This window comes from Polypterus senegalus, chromosome 1 (assembly GCF_016835505.1).
Source record: "Polypterus senegalus isolate Bchr_013 chromosome 1, ASM1683550v1, whole genome shotgun sequence".
Lineage (NCBI taxonomy): Eukaryota > Metazoa > Chordata > Cladistia > Polypteriformes > Polypteridae > Polypterus > Polypterus senegalus.
In genome coordinates, this window is record NC_053154.1 from 266972726 (window position 1) to 266989037 (window position 16312).

At 35.1% G+C, this 16312-nt stretch overlaps 1 protein-coding gene across 3 annotated transcripts in view; it reads right to left on the minus strand.

Moving 5' to 3' along the window:
• The window catches only part of LOC120541666 (adenosine kinase-like), a 562677-nt gene that overhangs the window by 534008 nt on the left and 12357 nt on the right, over nt 1-16312 (minus strand). The window contains exon 1 of one of the 3 annotated variants that reach the window (XM_039773547.1): nt 4625-4721. The exons of the other annotated variants lie outside the window; for them this stretch is intronic. Coding sequence (XP_039629481.1) covers nt 4625-4638 — 14 coding nt within the window. The 5' untranslated portion in view covers nt 4639-4721. Of the gene's footprint in view, nt 1-4624; nt 4722-16312 lie in introns of those variants that run through there. 3 annotated transcript variants of the gene reach the window in all.

The window sequence follows — 16312 nt, forward strand, 5'->3', positions numbered from 1 at the left end:
GTCCATGCAACTTTAATCCAGAAATTTAAGATTTAATCTAAATTCATAAAATTAATGAAAAGAATCTCAAATGAAATGCCCTCAGCAACTAATAAATGCTCTGTGTTGAAAAAAAGATCATCAAACAGCCATCTTCCTTTAGCATGACTTTGCATGAAGCTTTTAAAGTTGAAAAACTTGAAGAGATAATAGGAGGATCAAAATGTGATTAATCATTCCAGAAGTCATGTTAGCCATGTGGGGGGGGGGGGGGGGAATAGGACCAGAGGGGGATGGGGGGGTGCAAAATCTACTACTTAACCTTTAAGATAAGTTGCCACTGAATTTACCTTAATTAAATGAATTGATGAGAGAACCTCTAAATACTGAAAGGCTGACCACTGTTTACATTGTCTTGGCTAGGTCAGGCCATTCTGGACCACCTCAACTGAAATCACCCACAGAACTTTGTGCAATGGAGGTTTCTGGAAATGCCCTTGGTCTCCACGGCAGCAAAAAAAGAACTAGTGATTCACCCCCCTCCAAGGCACTATAAAAGAAGTCTCCTGTGAAAAACGGTTACCAAGACATTCTGCAAGCCATTACTGGAAGAAAAACAAGCACCAGATGGCTAAGTCCTAGAATGTGTGGTTTCATCTGACGATCTTCATTTGTTCTGGGTAAATGGGAGGCGCTCTAAACTGAACCCTGATAATATAGCTAAACTACAGAATTTTCATAAGCTCTTACTGGAAAACTAATGTTATTCTTTATCAGGAAAGTTGCATACTACGTTAAGGAAAGTACAGAAGGAGTCTGCATTAACAGAGAAGCTGCTAAATGAAACCTGTCACCAGCATGTTACCACCAACATTGTTCGCACAGGTATGTGGCAAAATTATATAACATTTAAACAGCACAGTGGCTGTGTTTATAACAACCAAATATAAGGATGTTCATATTGAATTCAGTGCAAGCTTTGAATGAAACCATAATATTCATTTTGCCCAAAAGGATAAAGTAAATGTCGCTTTCTACAGAAGATATTAAATTCTGCTGGTTGTGTTTACTACTTATTGAAGATTTTTCCAAATAACCATCTCCTTTTCATTAATCTTGCCATGATTGACATCAGCAGAGCATAGTGAAAGCTTACTCCCTCAGCATAGGGCAGTACTGTATGTGTCACATTCCCTTGGCACTTTGAATGAAAGCCTAAGAAAAAAAACTAAGCAATAGGTGCAGTAAAAGTAGGAAATGAACAAAAAGCTCTTAAGATCCTGGATGGACAAACTAGAAGAGCTGCAGAGAAATACAAAGCATATGCATCTGACCTACCCCACAACAGGGAACTTCTGTTCAGATGTTCAGGTGAACTCTGCTTATTTGAATGATTTGCACTTTACTTAAAGAATGTTCACTCATTTACCCTGTAGCTTAAATGTATCCAAGGGGGGGAAAAAAAAGATGGACAGATGAAAAGAGTACTTTTGGGTTACAAAGCTTTCAACAGCAGGAAGCGACATTTTTATGAAAGGTCCATTTAGCATATGCTTGACATGATTTCTCTAATGATTAATTGTTCCACTTTCAACTGAAATTTCAAGAATTCTCCTTTCAACCATAATCTGAACTATTATAATAATTTACTGTGCTTTTTAGGAGTGTTAGTCAAACCTGGTCATTAGCCAATTTGTGCTTTTAACTGTAACACCTTACTGGATTAGATGTCTTGTTTTTCTATTTCAAAACTCGGTCTGTGGATTAAAAAATAACCTGCTGCATGACACTTGGCAAATATTAGCACAGGCCCCTGGCCTTGCTCAAGATAAAATATAAAATCTAAGCTTTTAGAAGAGTGTTAAAACCTGCTAGATATAAGGATGACAGCTCATGAAATGTCAGTTTTTAAAAATCCAGCAAACTCACCTTGATAAAAAAATGCCTTTTATTTTAAATTTGTAAAGTTATCTTTCTTTCAAGTTGTTTTAGATACACTTTGTCAAATGACTTCACAACTTAAGTTAAAGACCTGTTGACATCAAACCGTTTTCTTATCTTAGCATAAAATCCTACAAAGGGTTCTAAAAAGTGTCAGTATGTTTTGTGTCAAAAAAGTCTTTCTGTCAGTGACTCCAATGAATAATAAATAAGACAATCCGCTCTGTCCAACTCTGTGTTCCCAATGCAGTCATCATCTGGACATGAAGACTAAGAGTGCAAAATAAAAAAGTTCTTTCTAGATGTGACAATACAATAGCCATTAATAAGTGGCCCTTGTTTAAAATTAAGAATTTCCAACCTGAAAGAAGGAACACATTTCTGTGCCTTAATGATTTCCTCCTATGTAGGCTATGAATGAACTTTGGAATTTCTAGGTTATTTTTGTCTCTGATAAATGAGTTCTCATACACCTGCAATCAAGTCTTTGTCTCCCATGTAATGTCTTTAATAACTTCTGTATCAAAGACAAATTGAAAGCAAGTGTAATTTCTACCACCAAATTGATATTGTTTAACGTTCACCATTTTTTCTTTCCTGCAATGAAAAACTTTACATTTCATTACTTCAGACTTTTTTGCTTCATACTAGCTCAATTCTGAACACTAGGGACAAATAAAGTATTATCCATCTGCCTATTCTTGCTTAAATGTACTGAGCTGGCAAACTATTGAGTGTCTAGCTAATTCAGCATTAGTGCATTTGCACCCAAAGGTAAACAAACTTCCAGATTAAGACATCTGTTGCAAGATATCAGAAATTTCTACAGGCAAAAACTAACCTTGGTTAAAAAAAATACAGCAACTAGCTTAAGAAAATCATATATGCATTACTTGTACAATTAAAATCACTTATGAACACACAGATCTTAACAACAGATCAAAATCAAAAAACAACTTTTATTTAAAATTTTTGGTACTGCTTTAGAGAGGACGTAACCCTCCAAAGTATTATCAAAGGCAACTACTGCACAGCAGAACATGCAAGGTCTTTAATTCCACCGTACCAACTGTTACGTAAAGAATCTTGATACCTGTCGAAAAATGTTAATGTTTACATGGTCTGTATTTTGAATTTAACACATACTGCCCTCTAGGGCCGCACAGCACAAGTGCAAACTGCACGTCAAATCTTGGTACAGAAAGTAGTCATTTTGCGAACACCGACTGTGAAATGTACGAAAAATTCAAAGCACATTAACTTTTGAATATTTCACCAGTGGCAAAACTCTACCGACACTGAAATACTCCTAACAATCAAATAGCTATCAAATACTTAATCATATACCTTGCGTACTGTTACATTTTGGAAGTGGACGTTTAATCAATAAAAAGTGTAGGATAATTTCATGAACAAAATACAAGTTTAAACTACATTTCGTAAGATAATAAAATACACCTTAGTATAAAAAATGACATATGCAACCAAAGTATCTGTTTCACATCAAAAGCGTTAACGACAGTTGCGCGTGTTCGAAGGAGCGCAAAAGTTTTCTTTCTAAATAAAACTTTCATGTAATGAAACTGAAATTTTACCATATACTAATATATATATAAAACACAAAATCATACAATCAGCTATGGATAAAGAACGAATTGGCCTGAAACTAAAGTCGTGCCGACGTTAAAGATTCCCAGGTAAAAGAGACACAAGGCTACATTCTTCAGTCTCCAACGCAGATTCCCACGTGTTTAAAATAATCACCTCAAAAAAATACAAGTGACACGAAAGGGTGAACACGACAGATGCAGGCAGACTGGCAGCTATGCCTATAGGAGAATGTACGTTGTTTTACCATCAGGAATTTCACATATTTGCTGAACACGCATCTGGGGGCGGACACACACAAAGTCGCCGACTTTTGTGGAACATCCTCGCTGTTTAAAAAGCTTCTATTTTCTCTTTTTGTAATTATCCTTGCTACATTGTGAGGGGGGTAGGGGGGGCTCGTCTCTCCCACCTCCCTGTCGCTCCACATGCTCGACTACTGTCATTTGTCACCAGATGCACGCGCTACTAACCCTCCGCACACTGCACAGCTCTACACACAACTTTAACAATACAGTACGTGGTGGTGATTTTTTAAATCCAGATCCTTTAGCTTTTCAGTTTTCATCCCCAACCCAAACATCTACAATTAAATCTCTTAGTTTAATGGTGTGGGTAAGAGATGCCACTGCGAGTGCGTTCTAACGCATCTTCACTCCTCGAGTTTGAAAAAAAGAAAAATAAAAAACTTTCCAGGCGTCATTGAGTCCTACATAAACCGCACTCTCCGGAGTAACATCTCTCGGATGCAGCCCGCCGATACTGCATCAGCAAGCCACTTATCATTCTGATAAAAAGCAAAGCATCCCACTCCACAAAGTACGGAGAATTAGCCTGAATAAAAACTCCACAGCAGTTACACTTTCCAAAGAAGAAAACTATACATCTTAATACGCAGGTAAAAGCACTGCAAAGTTTCAACTATAAAACGGACACTGCCACATTGCCAAAAATCAGCATGTCAAAAATTCAGTTATGAACCGTGAACCCGACAAATGCGGCAGACTGAGCAGTGAAACACTGCATGAAACATCAGCATGCCCGGCATCGCCTTTCTCTCGGCCACGGATTCAGAAATGAGACGAGCTACCTTTACCTTAAAGCGGGCATGCTATAAAATGAGCTTGATCCCTCTTGTTGCCAGTCGAACAGCACGGCGCGCAGATTGCTCTGCTACTAAGGCACGCTCACAAAAACCGGAACAGCAGCCCACTGGCAGCCGATTAGACAGAAGACGAGATGGGCGGGCCCGCAAGAGCACAACAGGAAGCGGCGGTGCCCCTTCCAAACCCGAGCCTCTCCAGGTTCGCCCTACGCTAGGCCAAACTAAATCGCTACATACACTTGTACGGAAGTGAAAAATAACAAACTGGCAAATACGAAGATGACAGCGTCAGGTAGACAATTCCGTTAAAATGTCCCGGTTTTATTTTTATTCTACGAACGACTCTGTCTCCTAATTCCGTCTGCATCATAGTTCCATTAACCAAAGTCTCTGTTGCGCGATTTAATCCCAATCGTACATCGTTCTGTAAGTATACACACACACAAATAAGATCATTACTAATCGTACTAGAAGCTATCAAAATGATCATTCTAATTCAAGCGCAGTAGTCAAATAGATACATTTACATAAAAAGGCAAATATATTAATGTGCTGTAGTCAAATTACATTTGCCTCTCTAAGCTAGGCAGACGTGCTCAGTGAAGTTGGCTATATAACAAAATGGAACAATGTGGATTGTACACTGTGTGTCTGTTCTGTTGTTGGATTTGCATACAGCAGTTATGTCATCCACATACTTCTTTGTCCATGATGTCTATTAACAGTCCTTTACAATTGTCATAATTAGATTTGTTGTCAGTCAGTCAGTCATATTCAAACTCACTAAGTCCAGAATATGGTCTGATTGGTGGAGGTGGGTGCTGGAGCCTATCCTAGCTGTCAGAGAGTGCAAGGCAGGAACAAACTCTGCAGAGGGTACCAGTCCATCACAGGGTGAACAAACACGAACACACACACACTAGGGACAATTTAGAATCACCAGTTCATCTAACCTGCATGTCTTTGGGCTGTGGGGGAAGACCAGAGCATCCGGAGGAAACCTACGCAGACACTAGGAGAACATAAAAACTCCACAGAGGGAGGATCCCTGGTCTCCTTACTGCAAGGCAGCAGCACTACCACTGTGCCACCCTTAGATTTGTTGTATTTATTATATATTTCTTATTACACTGCAGCCAGACAAGTCTTCTATTGTCTAAGAGAAATGATTTTCAGGACCCCCCAGTTTGTTTCCACTTGCAAGTTTACAAATTATGAGGAAATATTATTGATCAAGAGTTAATTACTATTACTATAAATTTTAGAATTTCTAATTGGTCAGAGAAACGAGCAAAAACCGTATTGTAAACCTCAGACATCTGTTGTTAAAAACTTTAAATCTCATTTTGAACGAAGCAATTGACAATGGCACACATGAGGATATCTGTCAGTCAGATATCAGCAATAAGTTTAATCAAAATGTATTAATGAGTTTATTAATGGAGAGATAATAAATCTGCCATCTGACAACATCCCAATTTAACGTTTTTGCTTGGTTATTACAAAATGTCACAAATGTAAGTGGTCACAAATTATTTTCTTTTGATCCATCTGTGAAACCACTTAGTATAATTTAAGACAAATATGGTTCCCTGGTTGTGTATACCCTACTGCAAATTAAAACTGTAGACAAGCGCAAAGCAAGCATGGGTTCCAAAGGCTACTCAAAGGTTTACTCTAGTAATAAACAGTCTCAGACACATGGTCTTAGTGTGCCACTGGTTTGGTCAGTTTGGTTTGGCTGGTCTGCATATATTTGATAATAACAACAGTGCAGGTTTTATTTCTGTGAAAAATTTGGAAAGATGCCATATTTCTGGGCAAAGAACCCTATACTTTTTCAACATTTGTTGCTTCTCTTAACTTAATTTTTCTTTTTGTAAAAACTTGATTGATTTGTATGGATTGTAATAAAATTAATAAAAAGGAACAAAAAAAAAAAAACATTTGTTGCTTCTTTTCAACAAAGATTTTGATTTCTTGTATTTTTCCCTGAATCAGCATATCATTAACAATATGCTCAAATTAGTTCTAAATAGTTTACTTCAATTTTCCTCATAAAGAATTTCTTTTTAAGTATTTAGAAAAAAATGGAGAGAAAAAACAGTCAAGGATTTATGGATACTAATCCACTGTGGTGCACAGAACACTTTTTATCAGAAATGATTTTATCAGAAATGTAAAATGTGGTAGAATGTCAGCAGGATCAAACCATACAAAATAAATTACATGTTTCATTAAAAGCAAAAGTTTGCCAATAGTTAAAAAGGTGGGTGAAACAAAATACTGCACTCTGTAAGCAGGTTAACCTAACTAAATTTAAAATATTGGCTAATTTATGGTTGTAACTGAGCATTTACTGCGTTAGGATATAGCGGGTTGGAAAATGACTGACTGACTTTACTGTGCCTTTTCTGGCTACGCAGTTAAATGTATTTTTATTGTCTGTTTTGTAGCATTTCTGTAATATATTTGTTCAAGTTCTTACACATGACAGTTGTTTTACTTCTATTTTAAAATTAATTATGATTTTGAAAATAGCACAATGTAAAGCAATGTACTGGTCTTGGCAGATATTGATAAGAGTGTCTTTCTCATCTGTTACTCACCCCCGAAATTAACATCTCGCTGTAAATAGTTAAAAAAAGAATTAACATTAAATTCAGAAAAACTAAAGGGGGTACACAATTAAAAAGGCAGGAAAATATATATTTGTGCAAATTTTTCATAGTATAGCTAATTGAATACTTTACATGAATGAATTAATTAATGGGTTAATTTAACATCCACTTTCCAGTTTTACATATAAAAGTAGACTACCATGAAAGACTCTTCAGTACACTGTAAATATGGAAGTTCCTTACCTGTTTCTGTCACTTAGTTTTGGATTAGGACCATTTGTAAGCACACTCCTTCAATGGTAGATTTTACAATAGTGAGATATAAATTAAAAACAAACTTTGTCCGAATTTCAAACTTAATTTAGTAGTAGATTGCCTCATAGTTGAAATTTACAAAAGGTAATGTCACACTTAAGTATCACGTTTGGAAATAAACCAAACTGCACATACATCTATGTGGACCTGAATTGGTTTTGGAAATATGACATTTTCATTATTCTTAAAAGGGGTTTATGGTGGAGGTTGTTAGAAATGGGTTAAAGAATGTTTAGAATGCTGTGTCACTGAAGACTGAGGGTGAATAGTTACATATAAAGCATCAAATTTTAGCAATTCAACACATTTTAAATAAACCTTTTCAACATTTAATAAAAAAGAACAACTTTGTACAATAATACAGAATCACTTGTCACTATTAGTCTCATTTTTAAATGTAAATTCTGAGATGGAAATGTTAAAATGGTTTGGAACGTATTTTGATAGTCAACCACAGATTTATTTAGCTGAAAGCAGAGTTCTTCTTTTAAAACTTACTTTAAATAACCTAGGCTCACTGTAGGGATTTTGCCTAGCTAGATAACTAGAAAACCCCTGTAATGGACGAGTTCAGAGAAAAGAAAAATATGAAAACACATTTAAGAACAATAACTTAATTTGTGTGCATTACGACAATACAAAAGTACACTCTCAAAGCTTATCTTAGTATTTAAGCAATAAATGAGCCAATGCCAAGAAAAAGATGTAGTATGGTAAGTTGTTTAATGAAAAATGAACGTCTTATTTGACTAGTTTTAATTACTCTCTCATGATTCAAAATTCAATTTTTGGTATCAAAATATAATTCTGCCTAATTCCAAAGTGAGATATTTACAAAATCTTGCAAGTCGACATGATGATTGGATACAATTCAGTATTGATTAGCTGGAGTTTGAATCCAAGATTTCTGTAACACTCTTCTAAGTTTACACAACTGATAGACTTTTCCTGTTGACTTCTACAGAGATCTCAATTTGAGATATGTGTAATAATACATTCTTAAGTCAAGATATGAACCACTGATATTTGTTAACTCTGTCTAGTAAAAGTATTAGAATATGTTTAATACGCATAGTGTATTATGAACAGCAGACATTCTGTTGAAGAAACAAAAAACACACTTAATTCATATCCAGAGTCTTTTCGTACAACACTGTCAGTAACATTTCCATTACTACAAGACATATTATGGTCATCATAGAGTAGAAGGCTACTATAAATAGAAGGTAAAAAACAAATCAAGAGGTCCATGTAACATGTATTCTTGAGTTTTAAATGATTACACTGCACACACTTAACCTCAATTTCCAGACATCAGTAAAAACTGGAGAGATTCCAAAAAGCTGTTTTACATCATATAAAAAATGTTGTCAGACTAGCCTTTGGAGGCACAGGGAGGCATACCAGATTATGTAATCAACTACAACAGACATGATGTAAAAGCAGCTATCAATGTACAAGTGTGTCAACAAACAGTAAGCAGGTTTACAGAACAGATTCAGTTTTGCTAATATAATGGAGTTGTATAGTATATGAAAATGAATAGCAAAACATGTTAGAAGAACAACATTTAATGCTCTTTTTCTTGACTGTCTCATAAGAAGCAAGGGATTAGGGTGCTAGGTGCAGAATTGGGTTAAGTACAGAAAAGAATGATTTATGCTGGAAGAACCTTTTCTATATTAGGTGAGGATAATGGTGGAAGAACTGTATTCACATACATCCATGAAAGGGCAAAAACAGAGCAAAACGTTAATTTAACATTGAAAGATTAAATTTAAAAATAACTAGAAACACTGTTAAAGAAAAGTGTTTCTAAATGTATTTTTCAAAATTGAGAAATGTTATGCTTAAGTGCTATGAATGTTTGAGACAACATTAAGAATTTTGCCTGCAGTGGCAGACACTACAATATACAGAATGTAATTATACTTGAGGAAGTGTAGAAATTGGCAAATTTATTATCAGCAAATCTTTTCTGTGCCATGAGGGGTAAGAGTTATGATCACAGATTGAAATAAAGTTACATATTTTTCTATTTAAACAAACTGAAATGGAAAGGAGACTAACAGATCCTTTTTTCACATGTAGACTCTTATAGAGGTAGCTGTTTAAAAGGAAAAGCTTGGAAATTACTTGGACTACAAAATAAGGTAGCTGATCTGCAATCAAGCCAAAGACAAATATGCTATACTGTATATATTTCTGGAACAATACATGATGCAGCAGTGTGCAACTCAATTACAGTGCAAAGGTCCTGAATGCACAAGTCAAAGCAAGACAAAATTAGGTTGTAAACCAGCTGAAATCATTTCATACAATTTTGTGCAACCTAAACTTCAATATCTCCTGTCCCTTCATTCATTCACAACCAAAGATGGCCTATGTGTTACCCTTACAACTGTGAACATACAACCTCTGTTTCTTAACTGTTTACTGCTTTGAGATTAAGATTTCTAATGTCAGTTTTGGCTCTAACATTCTGTTCTTGTTTTTTTCATTTGCTGGTATTTTGACCTTGGTCGATCCTTTTGATAACAAATTTTTTACATATTCCATAATAATGTTTTATTTTGTGATCATTTAAAAGAATAAGACTTACTCTTTCGCTTGAAACATAAAAGTAGAATATGTAGCTCATTGCACATACCAACCTCAGAACCCATGATTGTATAAGTTTACTGCTAAAGGAACAGAAAGTAACATGCTCGGTGTCAAAAAGTAACAAATGTTTTTGCTAGGTGTCTACATTCTAGTAAAAAAAAAAACAACACTTTTTACCGTCTAATATTTACAATAGTCTGCTAATTAATAAAATAATATGGCTAATGAAATGCTGCTCTGTTTGTAAAGTGGATATTTTAATATACCTTACTGCAGAAGAGATGGCTAATGTTTTCAACATACTTGTTAAACAAAGATCTTCTTCAATTAAAAAAAACAAAGTTAAGAAAAACTGCAAAATGTTCTTTCTACATGTGTGTGTGTAGTGGGTTATACATCTTATTAATTAAAGCAAACTGAAAATGTTCAAGCCAAAAATGATCTAATTCACACATTACTCAGCCAGACCCCAAAACATCTTACATATGAAAATGAACCATTTTAAGCAGACATTTAATACTGTAAGTGACCCATTTTATGTAGTACAGAGACGGGATTGGTGGCACTGTGGTACAGAAATTGCAACTGGTCTAGGAAGGAAAAAAAAAAACAACACAAAGTTGTTATACAGCTGTATATACAATGACATCAAAAACATATAATAGACTCGGCATTGTTCTTTTAAGTTGATGCTTGTTTGAACACAAATTCAAGGTTTCTTTAATGTCTTTAGTTGTCTTTGGTAACAAAAGCATTATTTGATTGCCAACCCCTCGATCTTTCCTCTCTAGACTGAAGTGAGCACAATTCTTGTCCAGTCTTCAGGAATCCCCTTCTAAACAAATGAACATGCTGCAAAGATCTGTCAACCATGCAAAGTGAAGAGCTATCCCTACCTTCAACATTTTACACACCATTCCAATTAGGCCTTCTGCTGTACCCATTTTGTGACCTTCTCTTCTGAAAACCTAGAACTGCGTCTTTCTGTTTTCTCAAAACTAACACCATCCTAACCCCTAATTCAGTATCTTTTCCATGTACTATTTCCAGGTATTCTTAATCCCATTACTGTTAATCACAATGTTTCCTTCATTTTTAAAGTAATTAACATCTCCTACATCCTCTCTCTCTCTCTTTTGTTGTTTCACTATCTTGAAGCCGTTCCTCTTTCCTTCCTATTTCTGCAGCTCACTTGTGTCTTTTGTGCACTTTCTAAAGGTAAACATAAACATATTCAGGACACAAACATGCAATTTTATAAACTGTAAGTCAACCTTTTCCTCTATGGACATGATGCACTCCAAGAAAATGGTATATCTTTCAAAACAGCAGCAAACAGAGGCAGAATCAAGGTTTGCATATGGGGAGAAATGCTTTAGTTGTAAGTACAATTGTGTCCTGTTTTAGCACATTTCCAACATAACACAGTCTGCAGTCAATGCCAGTGTAAATCTCATATTCATACTGTAATGCCATATTGTACAAACCTGAATAGCATGCTTGTATATATGTTGTATATAATTTTGCTTGTGAACTGGTTATCTAAAATACCACACCCAAAAGCAAAAATGTATCTGATTTATACCACCTTTATTTCCTGCTCCAGTATGTATTACAATAGTATATACAAATAAATGATTCCAAAAATAGAACAAAGAAAATATTTACTAGTACAGAACGTTGTTAAGCATGGATATGATATTTATAAGGATTAGGTAACATCAATAATCAGTTAATCCATTTTTATGGGCATTTCAAATGTTGCTTTCCTCTGCAGTTCTATGCTTTTGTACTGCACAAGGCTTCGGCCATCTGTCTGGGTGGTCTAGACCTCCTGCTATTTTCCTTCACAAGCAAGAAAATAAAATGCTTCAGAATCTCAGCCATGGCTATCTGGAACATTAAGTGCTGATATATCTTCATCCATCATGAAGTCGTAAAACTCAAAGATGCTTCAACATGAATGTTTAAGAAAGGGCTCTCATTTTAGTAGTCCAGATGTTCATGCCTATGCAGCCTCTGCCACATGCAAGATCTCTTAAGATATTTAGAAGTGAATAGCCTTCTGTGGTAGTCTCTCCGTGACATCTGCAATGAACATATTTAACCCTATTAGTTCTCCAATTTTTACTGTTTACACAGAAGTTCATGGTGATTAACTGACAACTCGAGAACATCCATACGACATATCCCTGGCAGTTCACAAGCCAACCCAATAGATTTCATGAATGCCAACATGGCTAGACTTTACCCCTTCATTTGTAAGCCGAACAAAGTGTGTAAGTAGGAGGCTTAAAGGGGGACTAGCACTGTATCAAGAATGAGCAAAGTCCATGGTGAGCTCAACTGCTGGACCTATGAAATTAATACAGATTTTTATAGTTACTTTTAATGGCACAATGTCCAAGTTATTCACAAATTCAGTTGTAAAAAGGATTAACAACAGGTTTCAGGGAGCAATAACTGAATTCCACTGGAAAGCGGTACAATGTAATGAAACATCCACTCAAGTGGCATTACATGCCAGCACCTTGAAAGCTCCATACTTTCAATGTACCATTTTATAAAAATAAACAACCATATCATATTAAACAACAAATAATAATGAAGTATGGATTAAGATATACACAAAAATATCAAATAAAAATGTTGGTTCATTTACTGAATCCTGTTCAGATATTGTGGTACATGGTTTGATGGTAAAAGCATTCAAATTTCACCACGAAAAATTGTTTTAGGGCAGGCATTTTAGTTGAAGTAAAACTATGTTCTTTATCTTGTAGCACTGCTGGTTTGATAGAAGTACTACTGACTCTCTGATTTATGCTTTGGTTTACTCAAAACAATATTGCTTTGCTAGAAATATATTCATGTTTATCCAGGCTCAATTACTTTGCTTGGTTAAACAAAAAATAACTCAACAGAACTGTCACCTTGTTATCGGTCTATTCACATAACGTTTGTGCTATGAATGGTATATATATTGGACTATTTGGTGCTCTGTCAGTTTATGGTATATGCATATGCATTCATTCATAATGAGATTTCTTTTTTTCTTTTATACAAACTCGGTCCTGGGGAACCACTGTGGCTACAAGGTTTTGTTCCAAATAGATTCACAATCGGTGAGAATAATCGATAACAACTGATCTCATTTAATTAGCTGGTCTTTTAATCTTCTCTTGTTCTGCATTCAGAAAAACCCAACAGTATGGTTTTTACATTTATAACACATTTAGAAAATATTTCTGTTTTTTTAAAGCTATAAATGCTCAAATCTCTTTTGTTGTTTTCCTATTATTTTCCCCTTTTCCTGTGTAGTTTGCTCCCTTCATTTAACCCTAATAGTGACAACTAACAAACAGCAGAGCAGACACCCAGGATGATGAAAGCTACAATGACTTCAGTGTCAGACCTACCTGCTAATTAGTAAATAATCAATTAAATAACCAGAACAACTGGGAAAGTAGAATGAAAATTACGTTGAAAACTGTTGACTACTTAAAAAAAAAAACCAACATATTCCTCACATAACTGCTTATTACATTTTAATAAAAATCTACTAAACTTAGTTTGTAATTTCTACATTGACTCCAAAACACGGAAACTAGGAAATAACGACTCACTTAATTAGGCTAAGTGTCCAATGAAAAATGAAAGTAGGTTGGAACAAAAACCTGCAGCCATAGTGGGTCCCCAGCACCAAGTTTGGGAACCACTGCAATAGATTATTTACAACATTCAAAGGTTTGCTTGAACATGTATTAGATTATTCTGTTGATTTCAACGTAAACATACTGGCTTGTTAACATAAATGGAGGTAGTAACGCAGGTAAAGTCTGGAACAGCACGTTCGTAATCAAACTGATGTAATTAAATGCTTATACTATTAAAAGACAGTTATATACAATAAACATTCCTTATTCCCTTCAATTCCAGTACTCAATCTTGTCTTATTTACATCTCTTTACAAGGGGGTTAAGGAAGAGGGATTCGAAAAAAAAACCAAACAAAAAACACCAAAAAGAATGCATTTTACAGTCATTAAAAAGACAAATTAAACTTTACATTTCACTCTTTTTATGTGCTGCTTCTCAACTTTCATTCCCCTTAAAAACAGACCTGCTTAATTTTTGTCTTCAGTAAAAAAAGCCAGTAGGTAAACAAAATGTATATGCAACAAAATGATGCATAACATACAGTATATGAAATGATTAGGTAGTGCTGGGCGGTATGACCAAAATTCTATATCACGGTATTTTTTAAAATTATACCGGTTTCACGGTATTCACTGGTACTTTTTTCTCATGCATGAGTGGATGTTAACCACACTTTTCACTGTGATTACTGCAGTAGAGTGGCTAAGAATAACCTATTCCACTGTCATGAGAATTGTACATTATACAAAAAAATATTTTAATGTGCACACAAGTATTAATACAGGTTTGCATGACCCATAAAGTGATAGTTTTCAAGGGGGTGGCACTAATGAAGAGAAGGAATCACATTGCATGACAGTTGCAGTCAAAATATTGAACCTTTTTATTGAACAAATTTTGCAAACAACTTAAGCTAAAATTTTGACAACATATTTTCAACCATCCAAAGAGGTATTTAGACAGTAAAATATCCGGAGGTGCTTGTCAAAATTTGTATTGCACTGAACATGTCTTAGAAAAGGAATAAATAGTAAATATTTTTTGTAAACCAACTACACTTTCTGTTAATGTTAACAATCTCAGTCCACTGACATGTTAAACTGACTTTTTAAACAACTTTACCATCATTAAACTGAATATTATTTAAACCAATAAATACTAACAATAAAATAAATAATAGTACAACTTCCAGTAATAATACGATTACTTCAAGCCCAGGTGAATTACACAGTATTCACCAAATAAAAATAAAATAAAACAAGTGCAACCTGATGAGACATCTTTACCAACTGAACCATCATTAAGGCAAACTACATTAATATGAACCTTGCTTCAAGCTAAGCTATATACATAAATAATAAAACTGCAACTTGCATTTATAATGCTATTTGTGGTATAGCGTATTAGGGCCACAGTGAAGAAGAAAAAAAACTATATGCCGAGAATAAAGTCGACATGTTGACTTTATTCTCGACATTTCCACTTTAATCTTGATGCTTATGTCAAGATTACGAGAATAAAGTGGAAATGTCAAATTTAGTTTATTTTGTCATTAAAGTAGAATGTGGCAAACTAAACTTCATTCTAAAAATCAATGTTTAATTTACTAGATTTTCTCAAACCCCATCATAAGTTATGTAGCATATTAAATGCTTTGTGTTAAGTGTTTCCTGACCCAGCTGTTAATCACTACGCTTCTTAAACTGACTTCCTCCGCACTAAAAGGAGGCGCTGGCAGGGATCGCCACACAGAATAAATTCACTTCATGATATTTCAGCTCTCTGAATATTTAAAATGCTAAGATAAATATTTGATATCATTTTCATGATGAAATGCATTAAAACAGGTATTAAACATGCATGGTAGTATGGCGGTAGTGCTGCTCCCTCACAGTAAGAGGTCCCCAGGTGTAAGTTCAGTGTAGAGATGGCAGATGTGACAAGGTTCCAAAAAACTGAATGTATGAATGGGTATCGCACAGGTTTAACTTAAATATTGTGTAAACGTTGGGTTTCTGATCTGGTGGTCGTGGTCGGAGACACGAACACGGAAATCAATGGATGTTCTTCTGAGCGGGCTTTCTTTATTGCATGCATGCTGTCTCTATCTGACGTACCAAACCCCCAGTTCCTATCCTTCCTTTTTCTTTCTCCACATAACCAATCACCACACGATAAACGTCTTTGTGAAATTAAAACTAGTTATAAACTTAGACCACAGAGTGTTCAGAACTTAAAAAAAAATCTTCATTATACATATTTCAATATGCCATCCATTCAGAATTGAGCAAATCCCAGCAAGCATTGTGTGCGAGGCAGGAGCAAATCCTGAACGAGGCGCCAGCACATTGCAGGGTGAATACGAGCAACACGTACACTAGCAGGGTTCAATATAACATAACAAAACCCCACATCCTACATGACTTTGAAAGGAAACTGAAGCACGCCGAGTAAACCCACCAGAAAAACAAGCAAATTCA